Source organism: Erpetoichthys calabaricus, chromosome 17, assembly GCF_900747795.2.
Source record: "Erpetoichthys calabaricus chromosome 17, fErpCal1.3, whole genome shotgun sequence".
NCBI classification, from domain to species: Eukaryota; Metazoa; Chordata; class Cladistia; order Polypteriformes; family Polypteridae; genus Erpetoichthys; species Erpetoichthys calabaricus.
In genome coordinates this window covers 24601581-24625710 of record NC_041410.2, presented here as the reverse complement: position 1 = coordinate 24625710, position 24130 = coordinate 24601581, and the positions used below count along the sequence as shown (strand labels likewise).

The 24130-nt window shown below is 39.9% G+C and overlaps 1 protein-coding gene across 2 annotated transcripts in view; it reads left to right on the top strand.

Annotated features, from left to right (window-relative positions):
- The window catches only part of aplp1 (amyloid beta (A4) precursor-like protein 1), a 240709-nt gene that overhangs the window by 140486 nt on the left and 76093 nt on the right, over window positions 1–24130 (top strand). For both annotated transcript variants that reach the window (XM_028823632.2, XM_028823631.2), the window contains exons 2-6: window positions 11868–12041; window positions 13021–13147; window positions 18187–18299; window positions 18995–19188; window positions 19474–19691. In XM_028823632.2, the coding sequence (XP_028679465.1) occupies window positions 11868–12041; window positions 13021–13147; window positions 18187–18299; window positions 18995–19188; window positions 19474–19691 (826 nt within the window). The remainder of the gene's footprint in view (window positions 1–11867; window positions 12042–13020; window positions 13148–18186; window positions 18300–18994; window positions 19189–19473; window positions 19692–24130) is intronic.

Genomic DNA, 24130 nt, shown 5'->3' with positions numbered 1-24130 from the left:
GAGTGCAGCGGTGAACCCCAGAGCACATCAACTTGCAATTGAAAGGCGTATCGCTCATTCTGAGTCATAAAATAGGAGCTGGGTGGAAAAGCGAAGGTTCCAAACTAGTTGGCTATCGGACTGCTGTATGCGATAATGTGCAAATACTGCTGCAGCAAGTCTAGTTTAGCCAATAAAACAGATTTTGTGGCAGGATCACACCATTTCAAATTAAGCAGCACACTCCCAACAGCAAATGACATGCAGCAGGCTGCGACAGCGTGTTGGCTGCAAGCAAATTTACTGCCGCAGATTCTTTGGCACAAGGTTTTCAGAAACATAAAAGACTAATGATGACGTAAAATGATATTATCTTTCAATAAAAATAAACTCAGTATATTACATAGCAAAGGAAGAATAGAGTTTTACACAAATGAAACCACTTGTTTTGAAATAGTCTGGACATTTCCCCAACATATAACAGCAACAGATTCTTCTGTGGTGGTCAGATATTTACATGATGCTTTGCCAGTAATCCATGTCTTTCATAGAAACTGAAAATAAAACCTTAAATGTAAAATTACATGTTTAATTTTGAAAGTGTTGGTTTAATGTGATTCTGAATACATATGCCAAATTGCAAATTTAGTTAATTTATTGAAAACTGTTGTGTCCTGCCCAGGATTTGTTCCTGCCTTGCGCCCTGTACTGGCTGGGATTGGCTCCAGCGGACCCCCCGTGACCCTGTGTTAGGATATAGTGGGTTGGGTAATGACTGACTGACGGTTGTGTTTTTAAGGAAATTTGGTGTGTGGTCAGTGCACAACCAGAGCCACAAGTCCTACCATTTCATTTCTATTTACTAGTATTTGTTTTTAATATATTGTTATATAGGGCGGCACGGTGGCACAGTGGGTAGCGCTGCTGCCCTGGGGACCTGGGTTCGCTTCCCGGGTCCTCCCTGCGTGGAGTTTGCATGTTCTCCCCGTGTCTGCGTAGGTTTCCTCCGGGCACTCTGGTTTGTTCCCACAGTCCAAAGACATGCAGGTTAGGTGGATTGGCGATTCTAAATTGGCCCTAGTGTGTGCTTGGTGTGTGGGTGTGTTTGTGTGTGTCCTGTGGTAGGCTGGCACCCTGCACAGGATTGGTTCATGCCTTGTGCCCTGTGTTGGCTGGGATTGGCTCCAGCAGACCGCCATGACCCTGTGTTCGGATTCAGTGGGTTGGAAAATGGATGGATGGATATTGTTATATAAATGTTTCATAAAAACCTATATTTTGTTTAAAATATTTACAAGAACTTCATTTTTTTGAAAATACATTTCTGAAATTTTTATACAAACCTGATTATTTGGTGACAAACTAATTGCCAGAATAACCATTTATCAATCTAATCATTAGTTACAACCCTAATGTCTAGTGCCCCCTAGTGTACTGATGTAGATTTAGTACACGTCCTTCATATAATATGTTTTGAAAAAGTCACCAACACACAACCTGATTTTACAGACGGGACAGTGGACACATGTTTCTTTGTGTACGTTTCTTGTATGTTTTCTGTTGCCTGAATTTGAGAAGGTAGAATCCCAGTGCCAGATCCACAAGATCGACTTGCCCCTTGTGTTATTGTGGGCCAACACGCTACAAGGCTTAGTGACTTCCACATTTCTCCTGACATGAACATTGACAGTTCCTCAATTGTGAATAGTGCTCATGGGGCTAACATCTTTCTTGTCCTTCTACTTGACGGCAGTCTTTTTGCCACGACCCTACTTGCACCTTCATGCAAATGAATTCACCAGCATACCATAAAAGTTTGGATATATAGTGCCATATGCACAGTTCTGCAATCCGTGTCAATGTCTGATGACCAAATTCACGTTGTCGTCACTACCACTTGAATCAACTGATGGTTTAGTTTCTGTTTGTCCTAAAACTGGCTTTACAGCTTTTTGTTTATATGCCTTTGTGTGTTTTGGTTGAAGGCTCCTTCCCACTCATTAATATTGATGTGTTACCACAGAATGCGTTGAAAAATGTATGCTTTTTTGCAGTATAATGTTATTTCATCCACAAGATGGCAGCAGAATACTGTCCCAAGTGTTATTCAGATTTAACACTCCATATCTCATCAAAACACTTTGGTCAACTGTATTTATATAGAATTCTGAGCCCTTACATGCTCAGTGTTAACTCCACAGAGGTTAATTTTTTTAAAATACCCTGTACAATTTACTTATGCAGCTTTCTAACTTTACATAAAAAAACAATTGCTACTAATTGCTTATAGACAGACAGACAGACAGACAGACAGACAGACAGACAGACAGACAGACAGACAGACAGACAGACAGACAGACAGACAGACAGACAGACAGATAGATAGATAGATAGATAGATAGATAGATAGATAGATAGATAGATAGATAGATAGATAGATAGATAGATAGATAGATAGATAGATTTATCAATCATGAGCTTTCTGATGCTGACTACCCAGGAGACAGGTGAGTGACGACACAACAGAGTTCTGATTATGGATTTCTGTCTGTGATGCATCTCTGAAAATGTGACTTAATTTAACACACTGCAGAGAAAGTGAGCTCACATGTAATAATGGTTGCCTATACCACTGTCTCCAAATATGAAGAGTAACGTACAGAATCCAATAAGGGAAAGGCTATTTAATAAGAACAAACATATCAGTGCACAATTATAGTCATCATTTTCAAAATATCTGTGTTATCACCCATCTCAATTCCAAAGTTGATCCAGCATTTGAAGAAGTATGCGACTCTGCAGAGCATTTTAAAAAGTCTCCAGTTTCAGGAGTTAAGAATGGCAGGGTAGTGTCGATGAAATGCAAAAACAGAGACTAACGTCTGCATTTTATAATGAAATTATAGCAGTGTGGATGTAGCCTAAGAGTTAGAACGTACCACCCCAGATTACCGTCACTCTTCCTCTTTTGCATCCTTCACCTCCTAATTGTCTTCCATTTGCATTTTTCTGGACAGTGTAAAGGAAGAACACACAATTAGAAGAAAATTTTTACATTTCCTTGTGAACCCATTAAATTTGTGTCAGTAACATCTAGGAGCTTGTCAAGGATGCATTTTCCAGTGAGGTGAACTGCAGGTTGAAAACTCTTAAAGAAATGCAAATTCATTACTTATGAATGACGTCGCCCTGCTTCTCAATATGCTTACACCAGTGACCTTCAGAAAAACGTTTTTGGGATGAGTGAAATCTGTTGTGTAAATAATTTTTATTCTCCTCTCTTATTACAATTAGAATAATGGCTCTAGCTTTTTCCTGCTTCTCTCCATGGGTTTATGTTGATGGTGATCCTGAGTGCTATGCATCCATCTCATTTATTTGACCATTTTTAAATATCTCTATCCACTTGTATACAGTCTGGTGAAGTAAAGCATTGTTCCCATCCTAAATATATAAATGGGAGTGAATTTGAACTTCTTTAACACCATCTGTTCACAAAAATCGCAAAACACATTTTTGGGCTTCTTTGGTGCAAAAAGTACTGAAATGCAACCCTATTAATAACTGTTTTTAATTCACATACTGACAAGAAGGTGAAGAGCAGCAGAGCGTAGAATCACCAGACTGCAGATTCTCGGCAGCTGCCTTACAAAAAAAGTATGAAGACCTTTTGAAGAACCTTCCAGTTGCCTAAGTTTGAACCTCAGTCTAGTCACTGTCTATATGAAGTTTATATGATTGTTCCATCTGCAGATTTCTCCTCTCCACTCCGATGTCCTTCTTCATCATTAATGACAATATTTGAATTATTATTTCTAAACTCTCCCAGTATGATCAAGTGTGTGTGTCTCGGAAAGTTGGCTAGGTGATGGTTTGGTACCCTGTGAATGGTTCATACTTGCCTTGTGCCAAATGTTGCTTAGTAGCTTGAGATCTCCTACAGCATTGCATCTCAAGTCAAGTCAAGTTGGGGCGCATGCACTGGTACAGTGCGTTGCCACACCCACTACACGTCGAAACAGCTCGGATCCCGGTTGGCAACCTCCCAAGGCAGACACGCAGTCCAGTCCTACCCTCCAGAAATGACCCTCTATCTGCCGCAGCCAGGTGTTACGTGGGCGACCCCTTGGCCTGGTCCAGCCACTTGGGTCCCCAACAATGAGGATCTTATGAGCCGGATCACCCTTGGGGAAACACGCCACATGGCCGTAGTGCCGTAACTGACGGTCCCTCACAATGCAGGTAATGTGCCTCATTCGGGACTCCATGAGCAACCGCTCATTCAACACAAAGTCAAACCAACGGTACCCAAGGATTTTCCGAAGAGACACAGTACTGAAGGAGTCCAGTCTTCATCTCAGGTCACTAGATAGTGTCCATGACTCACAACCATATAGTAAGACAGGACGCACCAGGACTCTAAAGACTTGGACCTTCGTCCTTTTGCATAGATATCGGGAGCGCCACACACCACTTTCCAGTGACCTAATGACCGCCAATGCTCTCCCAATCCGTCTACAGACTTCACCGGAAGAGTCACCAGAGACATGAATGTCACTGCCAAGGTAAGTAAACCTCTCAACAAGGTTGATCATTGCATCTCAGCAGGTTTACATGACGAATGATGAAGTTATTGCAGTCAGGCATTTTTGGGATTGCAGTAGTCACAGGCTATCAGAGGGGTACTCTAAGGCTACGTCCACATTCATATGTTTTCACTAAATAGCAGCATTTCTGTCCACACTAGCATATTTACATCATCTTCAAAAGTATCCCTGTTCAGACTAAAATGACTGAAAACATTTATGACATAGACATTTGTTTTTACTGGGTATGTGTTAATTGCCGGAAAAATCTTTGAATGAACAGCACTGAGGCCGTCCAAAGGATTTATCGCAAAATTGCAGTGGCTGGTAAATGATTTGGGTTTTGCGTATGTATGCAGCTTTCAAAATGTACAAAACACAATTTAGATGCACACACGGTAAGCAACATATCAAGATCCATCCTTCTATGTCTGCTATGTTGGATTTTTTTGTTTTCTGTAAAGGGTGACCAATCAGGAAATGTGCAAGGTCCGGTTAGGGAAGGCCTGCGTTTTCGAAAATCTGTGTGTTTTCACCCATCCATATTGCAACACCGAGGCTGTGCTTTCAGATGTATACGACTCTGGAGAGTGTTTTCAAATATCTCTGTTTTTGGGGTAGTGTGAATGAAAGGCAAAAAAATGGTGACTAAAACCAAAATACTGTAGTGTGGACGTAGCTAAGATAGTTTTGTATGCCCTGCACACAATATAAGAGTTTGTCTTTACTAAATGGTGCTGACGTCTTTGCTTAACAAAGTAGTAAATTTGAAACATTTACCAGTGACTTGTCTGTATAAAAATTGCATCATAAGTTTTATACTCATCTTTGCCATGCTGTGGCAGTGTTGTGTCCATTTACATTGCGGGCCCAATATCACATGATAATAAGCCAACTACAAATATACATTGTTTCCTGCATAAACATGATGGAGGATGGACAATCTCACATCTGAGCCATGCTCTTCCATGTTAGCCTCCACCCCTAAAATTTTTTGATTATCAGGAAGTTTTGAGTAAATAAAACCATCTGTATGATTGGTGAGTTTTGTTTTATCTTCACAGGTGAAATTTAATACATAAAAATAAAAACAACCTGTCATGTGCTAAACTGTCAAGAGGGACATCCTTCTAGATATCACCGAGAAATGCACACACTTATATTATGTGCTGGTTAAAAGTTTAAGGCTGCTGCAATAATTAGATCGTATTACTCTTGAATTTGTAGCTAAGACAAAAAATATACAGAACTGGGCAATTAAGCAGCTTTGACAACTAAATAAAAAATTGGAAGCATCTGCTAAGCAGTAACAAGATCACTTTAACATTTTATGTCAGTAGACAGCGAGCAAGGCAGCAAGACAAATGTGTGAAATGAACATCTCCCTAGGGAGCTGCGCTTTTCTGTAAATTATGTCTGGATTTAAACATATTGCTCAAGTCTGGGTGTCTAGTAGTAGCAGCCTCAGTTATTGACAGATGAAAAAAGGAGATAAGTAATCATAACTGGATTTAAATATGATGGAGTGATCGCTGCCAATCCTGTCACCTTGGCCTGTGTCCTCATGTTGCACAGGCCGTCCCTCAGTTCTTTGCTCACTGGCACTCTATGCAATTATTTGAGGTCAGCTTCGTTTTAGGTTTTGCATTAAAAAGATGGGGCGGCATGGTGGCGCAGTGGGTAGCGCTGCTGCCTCACAGTTGGGAGACCTGGGGACCTGGGTTCGCTTCCTGGGTCCTCTCTGTGTGGAGTTTGCATGTTCTCCCCGTGTCTGCATGGGTTTCCTCCGGGCGCTCCGGTTTCCTCCCACAGTCCAAAGACATGCAGGTTAGGTGGATTGGCGATTCTAAATTGGCCCTAGTGTGTGTGGGTGTGTTTGTGTGTATCCTGCGGTGGGTTGGCACCCTGCCCGGGATTGTTTCCTGCCTTGTGCCCTGTGTTGGCTGGGATTGGCTCCAGCAGACCCCCATGACCCTGTGTTTGGATTCAGCGGGTTGGATAATGGATGGATGGATTAAAATGATGGGCCCAACGTCTTCAGAACAATATTAGACAAACCAGAGCATCTAATGTAAATGTTAAGACGAGAATATATGCCACCTAACAAGTATTACCTAAGGCTGTGCCAGGATAGCCTCCCTGAAAGCCAAGTAGTGATTCATGAGGGGGCTTCGGAGTCTTCATAAGGCGTTTCTAAAGTTGTAAATCAGGCCAGCATACGTTTTCAATGCTCATCAGCTACTTAGACACAAATAATAAAAAATGGGTTATGCTTTAATGTTTAATGTTTCTCAATGTAATTGTTTTCTATTTATAAAGCCTAATGCATCAAAGGTGCACATTTCAGTGCCGAGATGGTACACTGTTCAATTTTAAGTTCAAAATTATTGTCGTGTGCACATTGTACAAGGACATTCTTATTTGCCATGTTTTCCACAGACTGGTGACAGTAGAACATCACCAAGGCAGATAATGAAAACAACACCATATTTTAAATGCATAATCAGATAATATATACAAGAAACACTCATGAAGTTGTCAGCATGAGTGACTGTTGAGTAGCCTTATGACCCAAGGATAAAAGCCGACCTTGAAACTACTGTTGCAAGTGCTAATGGTCACGTAGGATTTGCCAGAATGGAGGAGAGAAAAAACGGACTCTGAAGGATGGCTGACATCTTTAATAGTCCTGTTTGCCTTTCTTAGACTTAGTCTGTAGGTCATTTTTTACACTTTTTGCTGTGCTGCAGCTTTATGCTAAAGTAATTTCAATTTATCAAGCAACACTTAATATCCCAGAATGAAAAAGCAAAAACAGGATTTTAGAAATGTTCCACTTTTGATAATCCAGTCCCTTTGCTATGACACGTTACAGCTGGCTCAGGTGCATCCTATTCAATAATCATTATTAAGATGTATTTGGAGTCCACCTGTGATCAATTTAATCGATTAAACATGATTAGGAAAGGCACACACACTATGTCTATAAAAGCTCCCACAGTTGAGCAAAAACCAAGCCATGGGGTTGAAGGACCTGCCTGCAGAGCTTAGTGACAGGATTGTGTCAAGGCACAGATCTGGGGAAGTCTTAAATGGAAAACGTTTCGAACAATCATGATTCTTCCTAGACCTGGGTGCTTGGCCAAACTCAGCAGTCATGAGAATAGGGCCTTGGCAAGAGAGGTGACCAAAACCCAATGGTCCCTCTGGTTGAGCTCCATAGAATCTATTGCAGATGGAAGAAACGTCTAGAAGGACAATCTGCATTGCATGTTCTTTATGACAGGTGGTGGCAGCATCAAGCTGTTCTGTGGTTTTTCAGCAACAGGGACTGCGAGACTAGACTGGGCTGAGGGAAAGCTGAAAGGAGCAAAGTACACAGATCACCTTAATGAAAACCTGCTTCAGAGTCCTCTGGACCTCAAATAGGGCTGAAGGTTCCCCTTCCAACAGGATAAGGACCCTAAGCACAAAGCAAAAACAATACAGGAATGGCTTAAGGACAACTCTGGGAATGTCCTTGAGTTGTTCAGCCAGGCTCCAGACTTGATCTCAATTGAACATATCTGGAGATACCTGAAAACAGCAGTCCACCAACGATCTCCATCCAACCTGAGAGAGCTTGAAAGGATCTGCAGAGAAGAATGGCAGTAAATCTCCAAATCCAGGTGTACAAGAACAAAGACTGGAATTGCTTGCACAGCTAAGGACCGAGTAGTGGATCGAAATACCTATCGTCAATGTGATATTTCAGTTTTTTTATTTTTATTTATTTGTAAAAATTTCTAAAATCTTGCTTTGTCAGTATGGCGTATCGAATGTTGCTTGAAGTAGGAAAAGAATTCATTGAAACGATTTTAGAATAACGTTGCAACATAACAAAATGGGTAAAAGGTGAAGGGGTCTGAATCCTTTTGGATGGCACTCTATGCTGTACGTTTCCCATGATTGAAAGGTAAAAAAAAATGCATTGGGGAAATTTTTGAATAGAGGATTACCTATACTTAGATTATTAAAAAATCATTGAAAAGTTGATTAAGAATTGCTACAAACCACAGCTCTTTATTGGCATTGGAGTCTAAAAGCAAGACTGGAAAGAGTTTCATTATTCTGTTGTGTTATTCATTCACTGCCCACTCCTCCCTTCTGTATTTACTCAACTGTCATTCTACAGTACAATCACATGATATCGGCCCCTGCATACCCAATTTATCATCAACAGGCTGCATTTTTCCCCAGGGGTATTTAGGATGAAGGACTGACACACTGCCATCGGCAGCAGTTAATGGCCAATGGAAGGACTGTTTATTAGGTCTTTTGTGACAGGTCCCTGACTAACTGACACAGTTGGCCCTTCTCTCTTTCTAAGCTTAGTCTTGCTGTTAGTCTCAGGAGGCACCAAAAAAAATATGGAGCTTCCTCACGGGAATCATAGTCTTTGTAAGCTGTCCGCCCCGTGCCAGGTGTCTCGCTGTTCAGCACAGCTCCATTTATGTTAATTTGCCATTAGACTGTCACTTGCCTATTTTATCACACAGTGCATGATTACTATTTGTGAGGTGTGGACATAAGACAGACTAACCAGGTCACTTTAATGTCAACATTGAAACGAGCCGTTGTGCTCTCTGTACTTTTTAAATCTTCAGGCTGGAGTGGTGTGGCAGTAGATTTCTTGACTTTGTGCTCTACTTTCAATGAACAGGTAGTTTCAATTTATATATAATTTATTGTCACCAGACAAGGTTCCAATCCATTACAGGTCCCACACTCAGCTAGTTTGGTACCAGCTGTTAACCTGACCTGTATGCCTCTGTGGATATGAGAGAAAGGCCCAGAGTAAATGGAGTAAAACTCTCACAGACATGGGGAGACCATCCAGACTCCACCTGGAGGATGACTGGACACAGAATTTGAATCTTAGGTACCAGATCTGTGTGACAACAGTGACAACCATAATGCCACCACATATACTAATTAGACCTCTAGCTTACATGGAGAATGCTGATTCTAGAGTCATATACAGTATTTCAGAGGTGTCCACTAACTCCAGAGAACTACCCTGAATGAGGGATATGGATCCAAAGTAGTGGAGGTGTTATTTCGGAAAAAAATATTGCTTCCTTCAGATTTGATTGTTGTCATATGAGTACAATACAATACAAAACGATTTTTTTTTATATAGCCCAAAATCACACAAGACGTGCCCCAATGGGCTTTAACATGCCCTGCCTTTTGACAGCCCCCCAGCCTTGACTCTCTAAGAAAACAAGGAAAAACTCCCCCAAAAAAAATGGAATAAACCTTAGGAAAAGCAGTCCGAAGAGAGACCCCTTTCCAGGTAGGTTGGGTGTGCAGTAGGTGTCAAAAAAAAGGGGGTTAATACAATACAACACACAGAACAGAACACAAGTAATCCATCCATCCATTATCCAACCCGCTATATCCTAACTACAGGTTCAAGGAGGTCTGCTGGAGCCAATCCCAGCCAACACAGGGCGCAAGGCAGGAAACAAACCCCGGGCATGGCGTCAGCCCACACACACACACCAAGCACACACTAGGGACAATTTAGAATCACCAATGCACCTAACCTGCATGTCTTTGGACTTTGGGAGGAAACCGGAGTACCCGGAGGAAACCCACGCAGACATGGGGAGAACATGCAAACTCCACGCACGGAGGACCCGGGATGCGAACCCGGGTCTCCTTACTGCGAGGCCAAGTAATCCTCAATACAATATAATAGTGCAATAGAAATATTACAAGTACAGACCAGAATTCAACAGTAGATGAGATTACATAATACATAATATAATACATAATAATTTGGATTTGTTCAGAGTCCTGGAGACCTCGGCCATTCAGTTGCCTCGCCCTATTGTCCGTTCCACAGCTGAGTCAGCACTGGGCCAGCCAATCCGGTGAAAGGACCCCTCTACCGGATGAGTTGTTCTACTGTACTACTAACTGTCAGCTGACTTTTGTGAACTATGTGAACAAATCTGAACAAATTTTTCAAATGATATAAACCTCAGTGCATGTATACATGTATAACATATTTGCGTGTACAGAGGTCACTCTACATGAATACCGTATTGTATATACTCACAATTAAGTCAGGTCTTAAAACCTGAAAAATTGATAATAAAATCAGACCCTGACTTATACACCCGATTAAAAATACAACGCTTAATTTTTTTTTTACATCTTCTTGTCTCCTTCAGTCTCACACCAGTTTCTCAGACACATCGAGTCGAGACGAATCAATTTCTTTCATATTTTCTTCTGATCGAACGCTCCATTGTAGACAAGGGATGCTCTTACGATAAAGGTGTATGAGGGTGTGAGATACAAAAAACACAACACAATGCAAACGTTACTTCGGAATAGTTTGGGTATTACCGTGTGGTCACATACGCACAATAGAGAGAGAGAGGGGTTAGGAGCACGTGCTGATACAGCGCACTGCTGCACCCACATAGACAAAAAAGGCAGTGTGCTCCGTGATTAATCTCTCAGGTGAGCGTTAGCATATCATAATCTCTTGGACCAATAGCGTGAGTTTTCCACATTCGACTTATACGACCGACATAATAAAATACCAGAAATTATACTGTAAAATCAAGTCCTGACTTATCCGTGGGAGAACTTATATATGGTACAAACATTGCAACATGCAAGCTGCAACATGAATAATGCATACCGAGCAGTAGCAAACCAGCATGTACGCAGAACATATGTAGCATTTTGTACAGTAGCAAACATACAGTACATACATAACAGCCCAGTAAACTTTCATGTAAAGGAATAGATTTTTAATTTTGACTTATTTTTACCTCTGAGACAGCATTCGAGATTAGCTCAGTATCAACTTCTATGGACCACATTTGACGTATGTAGTATCTGATTGATGCAGAGGCACCAGACATACTTACTTACCTAACCAGTAAAAATGTTGTGCAAAGGAATAGATACATAAAATAATGCTAATCATCAAAGGTGATTATGTGGTCAATTTTGAATCCTGTAGCACTTTGCCATTAGGTTTATATCAGTAATGGTATTTCCTCTATTTATTTTCTTCTAATTTTTGTGTTTTTTATCCCATACTTTTAGAGTAATGAATCTGACCCCAAAACCACAGTTTATGTCATGTTCCATACAGACCTAACAGAATCTGATTCCTGCCATTGCCAGGATCTATGATGGTGTCATAAGATCATGAATATGAATATTTGACACCTTGGATACACTTGTATCTAATGAATTTGCCATTTTCATTTTGTCTCCCTCTCTCACCAGGCTCTTGCTGCAAATGCAGGTACAGGATTTGCTGTGGCAGAGCCCCAGATTGCCATGCGCTGTGGCCGCCAGACCCTTCATATGAACATCCAGACGGGAAAGTGGGAGCCTGACCAGAATGGGAGGCAGGGCTGCTTCACAAACCAAGCAGAGATACTCAGCTACTGCCAAGAGGTAAGTGGCCAATGGGAGTGATAGGGATGGACCCAAAAGAAAACATGGAGCAGTCAGCTGTGCCATCTTCATAGGACATTTGGAAAGCATGCAATCTGGTTGGGTGATTCTTGGATCCAGTAAATTAAGACTTACTGTGCTCCACATATGTCTTGACCAATGGAAATGTTCATAGAGGAGGGAGTGAATCAGAAAATTTTACTTTTTTCCCAAAATGTATCCAACATAGTCACAGAGGACAAACTGATACTTCAATTAACAATAGTTGGATGGAGTTATAATATATAATATATATATGGAGTTAAGCCTTTCTGCTCTTCAAATTGTCTAAGATTACACATACCCTCACTATGAGGACAGGCTAGTTGGTACTATCCTTAACCATAAAAGGCTGCTTAAATTCCTCATGAGCCCCTGGTGTGGCTCATATATCCATCTTATGCTACCATCTTGAATCTCTTTCTAAGGCCAGATTGCCCAGGTGAGTTCTCAATATGCCAGTTAACCCTTTTTCACCAGGGTCTCCTCTCTAGAATTAATTCCAATCAGAACCGGCAGCCTTCAGGTATCACCCGCTAGTGTGAACAGTACAACTACAGGCAGCTTCTTCTGTCTCGTTGTGAGCTCCCACTGACTCTTGAGAAAAGAGATAGGACTGCGTTAGTGTTGGTGACATCTGCCTCCTGTGTCCTCTGCTCCTCCCCAACAGGTTTTTATGTATGCATGTGTGACGATGTTTGAAAACAAAGTCTTGTGATTAGCCTACTTTTGGAAAGTATGCTTACATTTCCTTAATTGGGAATAATTAAAAACCAAAAAGCATTATTTCCTTTCCAGACTCCCTTTGATTGGGGAGTAGCATGCTTGCATACTTTTCCGACTGTGTCAGTAGGTTTGTTTCATTTCGTCTCTTTTTCTGCCATAATTGTATCCTTCCAACTCCCATTCCCCTTTTTTCCCCTATCCTGTCTGCCCCCAGATGTACCCTGAGCTGCAGATCACTACTGTGGTTGAGTCATCCCAGACTGTCCCTATCAACAACTGGTGCAAGAAAGGGCGGGGCCACTGCAAGAGTCACCTACTCGTCAACCCTTACCGTTGTCTTGGTAAGTTGCCCCAGGCCAGTTGTTAAATGGTACTGCTGTTCAAAGTAGCACGTCTCTCGTAGTTGGCAACCAATCAAAACCCTTAACCTCCAGTAACCATTTAACCCAATGAATTTGTACCTTTGCTCAGTCAAGGACTTTATCATCCCATTAATGTGTTTAACTGATTAGCCCACCATCTTTGGGTATTATTCCCCGGCAGGCCTTAGTATTCAATTTCAAATTGCTGCTCAGATGCTGTGCATTTTCTGTTCCCTTTACCACTCATGTCAATATAGCATATCTTCATTCATTCTTCACTCATGCAAATAAATAACAAATGGCCTCCAAAGTGTCTAAACAGTCACAGAGTGGTCAATACCCCATTATCAAAGCCATTGAAACATTTTTATATTCTTATTTAAAATCAATTTTTAAAGTAGCTGACTGGAATTGTCAACTAATAATCCCAAGGAAAAGAAAACAAAAGGGTTTGTTATCATCTAGCAGAGAAGACATTGGACAGGAATTAGGAGTGGTAGGAGAATAATAGATTTTGATTTCAATGAAACATGGATTCTCAGGGACTGCAGGAGTCTCTGGGCAAAACATACACATGAGGTTGAGAGGTGGACTTATATTTGCATGGGATGGGTCAGAATGCCACATACAGTTTAACATTATTGGTATCTTCAAATTTTTGTATCTTTGTTGTTCTTGACCTGTACAACTTCCGGCACTAAGTTGTTATGCATGAGTACCTCAACATCTCCAGGATATTCCATATTGGTATTCCTTATGTGTCCTGTCATTAGTATGCCTGACAGTCACTGCAAGTACTTACTTTGCTAAAATGATATTTTGTTCCTTGACAAGTGGACAAACATGTCCAGTAAAGATATTGAGTTCATATGATTGAATGTGAATTACTTGAGCCATGTAAACCTCTAGAAAGTTGTGACTCTGGAATCTATGACATACTTTACCTGAGGGAAAATATGAACCTGGATGACCTTTAAAATTACATGAACATAGACTATATTGTGAACATTCAATAAGGTCTCATTACCAGCCTGTAAAATGTTGTGTTTTCTCAGTAAACTCCAGTGGCTACTCAAGAGTCCGCTATCTACGCAGAGTCCCAATTGCAGATCTTAATATATGCTGTCTCGGAAACGATCCCAACTTACTAAGTAACCATTTTGACATTGTTGTATGTAAGGTAGAGTTAAGATTTTGCTCCAAGTCCTGGGTTATAAGGGTGCATAAAGTCAAGTAAACAGCAAGGATCTAAGGTGGGAAATCAATAACACCAAAATGTTCAAGTAAAAATCTCTACCTAGAAGTCAAAGTCGAAGTTCAAGCAAGGTTCTGACTCCCTAATTAGATTTTAACAACCAACATGTAAAAGGTTTTATACTTGGTCTAGAAACTTAGACACTGCTGATAAGGTGTTGTCGTCTCAAATGGCGGCAGTCTAATAACATCAAAAATTGCATATTTTGGCTGGAATGTGGCATCAATAGAGCATTACTGCCAACAAAAACATGGTGCAATCAATCAGAAAATACTCAGAAATTGAAGAAAACAAAGTACATGATGGAAATACAAAAAAAATTAAAATTCTACCAAAATCACGAAAGATGTATAAAAATAGTTTCCGCACAAGGTAAAACTACCTAATCCTGAAAGTGAGATTGTGGTTCTAACTAAATATCTGTTCTTAGCTGAAGAATGTCCAGTTCCCAATCACAATTTTGCAGTCTCCATAACTTACTGAACTTATTCATGAATCTGTTATCGCCATCAGCAACATGTTACACTGTTTTGGGAAGCTGCCAGGTATTCATGTTCTTTACTCACTCAGTAAATAATTTATTGTTGTATCTCAAGAAAGTCCAAGCCCAATAAGTGTTATGCTGACCCTTAAGTCATATCTTTAATAAGTCCAAGTCTCACTCCTCATTCATCTAAGGTACCTACCAATCCACCCTCAAATGACAAATTATCTCATCAATAATGTATTCTTTTATCTCAAGAATGTCCAAGCCACATATGTGTTTTGCTGTGTCATAAGTCATACCTGCTCATGAATCTGTGTCTCCATTAGTTCCCAGTCTTACTCTTCATCCATCTAAGATACCTACCCTCCACCCCCAACTTATTGATTAAATCCTAGCTTTCATTAGTAATTGATTCTTGTATCTGAAGATTGTCCAGTTCCCACGCAGTATTTTTCTGGAACCATAAGTTCTACAAATGAATCTCTTGTCTCTGTCAGTTTACTGTCACACCCATTAATATATTAAGCTGTCACAGCTACACCCTCTACTTACTCAATAAGATTTTAGATGCTCCCAATAATTAATTCTTGTATCTTAAAAATATCCTAGCTCCATTCTGCTATCTCTAGCTTATAGGGTTTATAGATTTATATGTTCATTATTTTAATAACGAATAAAATACAGCGACACTCTTACTGGCATGTGCTACTAAATATAACATGCAACTTGTTGAGTCACTCTGGCGCTATGGTTAGTTAGCATAATTTCTTCACCACGTCTGTTTAATAATTGGTAATCTCCATTAACTGTCTCAGGTAGTTCCCCAGTTTATTCAATAGCATCCTGGTCTCACCTAATAAATAATTCTTGTATCTGTCCAACTACCACACACTGTCTTGCTATGGACAAACTTACAAGACTTATAAATATTACTGTATGATCTTCAGCTCCGATTTAGACTATTAACGCATTGTCCTGAGCTGGAGACTTACTATTCATATGAATTCATATATTTTGATTGCTCAATGACATTTTGGTTTCAACTAAAATCTATTCTTATATCACTAAGTGTTGTGCTATGTCCATATGTTTGTTACCAGACCAAGTCATGAATCTCTGTTTCTATTTATAATGAGTGATTAGCTCTATATATTTTATTTTCTATGTTCTCGTGGCCTATGACGAGGTTTGAGTAATACATATTTTTGTTTTGTCTTTAACAGAACATTTCTAACCTGATTTATTATTAATAATTGATTGTATATTATTTACCATTCAGTGAGACCATTTTGTTTACTTTATGGGCACTACCATTTTGCGAACTTTTTTCTAGGACACAGCTCTTTATTGCCATGGGGTGTGGGTTTGTACTGGTATGACGTTTTAGTTATCATTTGTGCTTTAGATTCAAATATCTAAAAGTAAAAACTTTCATACGTTTCTTTTTGAGTCCTTCTGTTTGTGATCCCTTGCTACTGTTTTCCACCACGATTTCTGTTTAACGTTTTGGCTTCTTGGTTATGGCTCTTTTTGTTTTCAGGTTTCGACTTTATTTTATTTCCCAATCTCGTATGTTCCTATTTTTCTCTCTGCTCAGTTTACTGGCAGAACACTATTATTGTCAGGTTCACTCCAATTATTATCCACTTTATATTGTCGTATTTATTATTTTTACGATTATTTTAATGATATTATGTTGTCTCCATTTTGTGCATTTAATTTCTGGGACTTTGTCATTTTGTGAATCTGGTCATTGCGACAGCATGTCATTTTTAGGCACAAAAAATCTGTCATGTGAACAGTGACATCATTCCTGCATGAGATTAAAGAAGTGACCCCATTTTATAGGAATATAAACATAAAGGAGTACTCCACCCAAAAACGATATTTTGCTTGTTCTTTATAGCAACGGCTGAGGAAAAATTTAAATCTCATATTTTCATGCAGAAAATTAATGATTCAACAGTCATAGTAGGGGGATAATGCAATACAACAGAAAACAACAGCAAGGCAGCCATGAATAAATCTCACGTTATCATAAATTTTCTTACCTCCTTCTGATATGAAAACATGAGATTAAAAAATTTCCTCAGCCATCACTATAAAGCACATGGGTATAAGTAACTGGGTCTAAGTAACATTTAAGCAAAATAGCATTTTTGGGTGGAGTATTCCTATAAGATTTTGCAAAAATCTGTTTTTAAGCTCTAGTTTTGCTTTTAAGTTTGAATTTAGCCAAATCCTTTAAAGTTGACTCTCAGTCTTTTGTCTATTCTCAATCTGTTGCCTGTTTAAAGAATTCCCAAGTCCCATTAAGTGTGTGTTAGTAAGGTACCACACATACTTGTGAATCTGTGTCTCTGTTACAACCCAGTCTCATCTTTTAATATCTTGTGCAATCTCAGATATGCCCGACTACTTATTCAATGTGACCCTGCCTCTAAGTGATAATCAATTCTTATATCTAAATAATGTCCCACACAATGTTTTTCCATCTCCATAAGTAACCAAACTTAGTTATGAATCTGTCATCTCCATCAGTTGTTGTTCCCACTCTCGATGTATTGTCTATGCATTAATGCCCCTTGCTTATTCAATAAAACCCTAATAATTTAGTCTTATATCTCAAACATTGACATCCTATATATTATTCTGCCCTGCTATGTCCCTTCTTATGAAATTGCATATGTTGCTGACTTGGAGACTTTCTGGTCCCAATTATTATTAACTTCCCGTATTTTAATGTGGCTGTAAACAATTATTCGTTCATGTGTGTTGTTAACCTCATGGCCTCTCTTGGGGTTCCAGTGCCTCCAAAAAGGCGTCAGACATAGTCAGGAATCTGATTCAAGGTCTCATCTGTTCCCAGTCCAGCTAGTAATGCGTTCTTGGTGGTGCACCATGTCTCACATATTAATGGGTTGTACTGTTTTGATACATTCCTAGCTACATCCACTAATGATTTTCAAGACTTCTCTGTTCCAGAAACATTAGTCTCCAGGTTCTACACACGGGTTTTGTCATATTTTTGGTTAATGTCCCATTCCCACCTATTGTTTTCACCATCTATAGAAGAGCCCAAAAACACCTCATCATGATATTCAAGAAGCTCTGTACTTCAGCCACTATCCTATCTGCTGTCTTGCCCATCACACCAACCACGCCTGCGCTTTTGCACTTCACGCCACCTTAGCACATGCATTACACATATTTAACTACTCTCTTCATCCAACCAAAAGATCAATGTGTTCTGACTTGTCCTTCTCTTGTTTCCAGTGGGTGAGTTTGTAAGTGAGGCCCTGCTGGTCCCCGATCGCTGCAGATTCCTGCATCAGGAGAAAATGGATGCCTGTGAGAGCTACGTCTACTGGCACAACATTGCAAAGGAGGTTCTTGACTTCTAATATTTCACATTTGTGACTTGGCACAATGGATTTTTACAACAAACATGATAGTTTGGGAAATGTGTTAGCAAATAAATGTCCTGTAAATTAGGATACCCTACAAGACTTAGAAGGAGATGGCCGATCCCAATCTTATGCTTTGTATCTACATGGATGGCATTGTCTTTAAATAACTCTTGATATCTGTGAAGTATTTGCATTTATGTAATATCTTTATTAGATGGAAGATAGCAACAAGTTAGAAAATGCATTTGTTTTCCTCTAGTTTTAATACCCATAATTCCTTTAAGGTGGAACCTGCTTTCCATCTGTGTTCTGTTTCCATATTCTTCCAGTGTTTGTGTGAGATTTCTCCAGGTATTCTGGTATCTATCCACTTTGTACAAATTGTGTTCATTGGCGACTTTAAATTGTCCCTACAAATAAGAAGGAGAATGAATTAAGGTGCCCAGCAGTGGACTGGCATCCAGTCTGGGTGGCATTCATTGATGTCCCCACTAAAGAAATTTCAGACAAATGGATGTGCACATAGATATTTCCTTAATCCTTTGTCTTGTTCACTAACACAGAATAGTCCTAGATGGTAATGTTCTTAGAATCATGAGGAATATGTCTAGTTCTGGCCTATTATCATATTTTACCTGTGTCAGCTTTTAAATGTTGACCCATTTTGTCTGCAGGCTTGTGGAGAAGAGACTCTTGATCTGCATAGTTATGGAATGCTGCTCCCCTGTGGGGCTGACCGATTCCGAGGTGTCGAATACGTGTGCTGTCCAGCCAGAACAACCAGCAGCCGGGTGGAGGATGACGATGAAGAGATGAGTGAGACTGGCGCCCCTACAGCCACCATGAGCCCAAGGCAGCAGGCATTGAGGTAAAAACACGTCACGCTCATTGGTTTGAGGGTAAACGAAAGTCACATTTGAATTTCAGGAAGTTGGTGATCAGCAAGAGGGCTAACAGTGAATTTTGAATCTGTTACTAATTCTGGTATTTCACAGATTTCAGAAGATGTGTTATTTTGCTCTGTGTTCAGAACTATGGGGTGTAATCTGGTCACACTGGGCTTTTGTTACTACATTTTTACTCCTTTCACCTACTCTGAAATGAATCATTTGTTAATCCTGTCCATCTCCCTTTTTGTTTTATCTAACTATAGTGAAAGGTCTGTGCCTACCCAAGACCCTATCAAGTATGCTGAAGCACAGGTCCAGGAAGAAGATGAAAAAGTGGATGAAGAGATGCGCGATGACTATGACTACACTATTGATTCTGCAACTTATGAAGCATCTGACTACCTGGACCCCTTCTATGACCGCCCCTCTGAGACCACTCGGGCACCACCAGCTCCAACCACATTGGCTCCAGAAGATCCAGGTAAAGTGAAGTACAGTAAATCCAGCAAAGCATAGCAGTGGTGTCCAAGTAACATTTCAGATACTGCAGAATTTTTTCAGAAAATGTAAACATAAGTCACAGTTTGGGGTAAAAGGAAGGAACAAACCAATCCAACACAGGGCCCACCCATAACACAAGCACACACTCACTTTTATTTATTAACCTACCCACCAGATCATTTTGAGCAAGCACCTGGAGCAAAACCCACCACAGAAACAGAAACAGTGACTGTGGTCAGGACTTTAACCCACAAGGAATCCTTTTTCAAAGATTATTTCTAAGTGGTATTAAAGTGAAACAGTAGTGCTATGTTATTGATTATCTAGACCTTGCTTCTTGGTGGCTACTGTAACACGGTACCAAATTACAGTTTATGTAATCATTCACTGTTTTGTCGTGGAGTCACACCACTCTCCGTCCCAGTTTGGACATTTGCACTATGGTAACTGCTGCCCGCCAGCCATGAACCCATAATGTTCAGACTCCAAAGTCCCTCAGAAGCAGCTCATTTAAGTACTGTCTTGAAGACTGGGGATATTATTGTAAATGAGAGTGGACCAGGAATTAAACAAATGTGAAGCAAGATTTGTGTCAATTTTATTAACAAGAGGTTAAAATGATCTTTTAACCAAAATCAAAACTATACAATGAAGCAAAAGTCAAAACCTGGGAATCAAACAGATCTTTTGTAAGACCCAAAATCCAAATCCAAAAATCAAATCCAGAAAATAAATGAAAGGATTTGTTAGCAAAGAAACAATCAAAAAGAAAGTCTTTGGGTCAGCGATTTCATACTTTATCTATCAAACTTAGATAGAACATGGCCATCTGAGCTAACCTCTAAACCTGTGACCTAAGGAAATCAGGGCCACAACCTCTGTGGATATGCCTCCAGTGATCAGAGGACACCTCATGTCAACAGGATCCACAAAAGGGTGTCACCCTAGAGAAAAGACAAAATGGTTTTACGGTAATATGTACAAAAATTTTAAACTTTGTTAAGGTGCAAAAAACAAACTAAAAACCCTCAGATCTCTGTGTGTCAACCCCTTATAATAGATATCCAATTAACCAAAACTCTGATATAATTTGTATAAATTTTCCAAAATCAGAGATCATAACACTTTACAACATAAGCTTATAGGTGAACTCATACATTCTTGGGCACTGGAACTACCTCAGAACACTACAACCAGAGCACTTAATGGTGACGTCAGCAGGGTTCTTTCTCACTCAGTGCCTACCTTTTGTGCGGCACACACCACTACACTCCACCCATCCACAGTGCAAATGCTGCTGACTACGCCAAATGGAATTTGATTATAAATGTTATGCTTTTGAGCAGCACGGTGGCACAGTGGGTAGCGCTGCTGCCTCGCAGTTAGGAGACCAGGGTTTGTTTCCCGGGTCCTCCCTGTGTGGAGTTTGCATGTTCTCCCCGTGTCTGTGTGGGTTTCCTCCGGGTATTCCGGTTTCCTCCCACAGTCCAAAGATATGCAGGTTAGGTGCATTGGCGATTCTAAATTGTCCCGTGGGTGTGTGTGTGCGTGCCCTGTTGTGGGCTGGTGCCCTGCCCGGGGTTTGTTTTCTGCCTTGCACCCTGTGTTGGCTGGGATTGGCTCCAGCAGACCCCCGTGACCTTGTAGTTAGGATATTGCAGGTTAAATGGATGGATGGATGGATGGATGGATGGATGTTATGCTTTTCACTCTGACCCTAAACCTTTTGTTCTTTGCTATGCGTGAGCACATACTGTGAACTGTAGTATATATAGCGCCTTCAGTTGTGTGTTCCTGTTTCTGCCTACCAGACTCGAGGACCGTCATTCATACCTTGCCCACTAGGTAATAAGGGCTTCAGCCCCTGAGATTCTCCCTTACACATATACTGGTGTTTCAGCCAAGACTACACTATGCACAGATATTATTGAGGACATCATTTCTCACTTCTACTAACCTGGAATTAATAATGAGCTCTTAATTCAAGTGGTGAGAAACCCCACAGACAGATTAGCAGTGAAGGCAAACTGTTAATTTCTTCTCTAATACATAAGGAGAAGCATAGGCAGAAGTACTGTATAAAATATATCACCTGAACTCTTGTAATTTAAGATGATCTTCCTCCCAGGTGGCTAATTTCCTTAATTACAGCAGAGACAGACTCACAGCAGCAGATGGAAAAGAAGATTATATCATATTTTTAAAATATTTTTTTTGTGTAATAGTTAACAGTATGTCCATCCTTTGAGAGGTGACTCGTGCCTCCTTGTTATCCTTATTCCAAATAAAAGTTTAAATGCTCAGTCAATAATCACATGAGTTCAAAAGGAGTTTTCATTGTACCTTTTGTTAAATAAGAAAGCAAACAATCACTTCTTAAACCTTATCCAATTCAAACAAGAGTTCCAAAACAAAGACAAATTGTTTAATCTTAACCACATCAAGCAATTCCAGCAATTTCAGTTTAGCCTTTCATATATTTAAACATAATTCAGTCCCAAATTATGAATATTTCGTGAGTTCTAAAATTTTCATCTACATATCATTCACACTTTGCAATTTTTTATTTTGTTCAGTGATTTAATACACCAAAAAATTACACATGAGGTATGGCAGATGTCAAGTGAGAACTTTGATTGGAAGAGATCTGCCTGCCTCAGGAAATAATATCTGTTACGGTGTGAGAAGTGGGATTTTCCAAAAAAGGAAAATGTATCCTTTTACAAATTTGGTTTCATTATGACTCCTGTCATACACCACATTGAAACCCCAAGCCATTTTTATATGTATTGTTTGAAAATCATTAAGTGATATTCCATCTATCTTTCTATCTTCTTAACCAGTCCAGTCCAGGATTCTGCACAGAGGGTCTCTATCCCTGCAAGCACTAAACAAAATGCAGAAAGAAACTGTGGATATACAGTCGACCCTTGATATACGACCAGCCTGACATGTGAACAACTTGCTTTATGACCAAAATTTTTGTTCTGAATTACGAACAAAATCTTGCGTTACAACCCGAATGCGGTCACGTGTATCCGCTTGTGCGATTATAAACAAACAGCCGAGAGCGTTTGTAAGCATCAGTCGGAGCCCAGATACATGTGTTTGTGGACGTAATTTTGGTCAGTGCAGTGATTTATATAATTTATTTAGATAATTGCTAAGGAAGGAAGTGAAGGTAACGAAGGTAAAGAAAGCGATCACAATCAAAACGAAGAAGGAAATTGTGTGGAAATATGAGAGTGGCGTTCGTGTGACCGATCTCACTAATATGTACAGCATGTCGAAATCCACCATCTCGACAATTTTACAAAGAAAAGATTTGTATAAGGAAGCTCCTTCCAAACAATAACCACCTTCCATTTCATTCTCCTCCTCCTTCCTTCCTGCAAGCCAAAGATGTCAACTTAAATGGCGAGGACAGTATGAAATTGTTGTTTCTGGTAGGCTAGGCACTTTTTATAACTTTTTGGTTAGTACATTTGAAAAATTATTGGTGTTTTTGGTAAATTATGCACATTATACAACCCTTTTCTATTAAAAAAGTTAAGTAAGTGTTGCTGTGGGTGGTTCGGAACACATTAAGGGCATTTCCATTATTTCTTATGGGAAAAATAGTCTTGACTTACAACCAAGTTGAGTTACAACCAGCCCTCGTGAACGAATTGAGTTCGTAAGTCAAGGGTCCACTGTACTGTAGCTGCTGTCCTATAACAGAGAACACTGAACTAACCACACAGAAAGTTTATGTACACACTTACACTCCTTCACGCATAAAGAGCCAATTTACAGGCACCAGTCGTCCTTACCAGCATGTCTCTAAGTTGGGAGATTACTGTGTTTCTTGGAGAAAAACCTAATGTGTAAATAAACTAAGTTTTGAACCCAGGGTGTTGTAGTCGTAAGGCACCAACACTAACCACTGTGCCACCTATATTTTCATCAAAAAGTGATTTTTTTATTAAGGCTATAAGTGAGTTAAAAATCTCATCGATTTACCTCACTTTTAACTGTATATGAAATGTCATCACTACAGTTCCAGACAAATATGTTTTAAATGTCAACTGTTTAAGAAACAAATAAACACACAGTTCTTTTTTATTGTATCTTCTTTAGCCATCTTATTTGATACACACAGGAGGGGGAGTGAGGAGACGTCTTTTATTAACAATGAGATTCATATCTGCTTGTCTCACACTGAGTGGTGATGACAATATAATAGAAAACCTACAGTGAATACAACATCAGGTGATAGACATAAGAGACACGCATCAGATATGCTCATGCAGTTGTCACTACAAACAGATGTTGAAGAGCCTTATGATCTGAAGATGAAAACTCACCTTGAATCTAGTGACGTGGGTGCAGACGGTCCTGTGCTGTTTACCAGAATCAGTGAGGGTGAAAGTGACCATG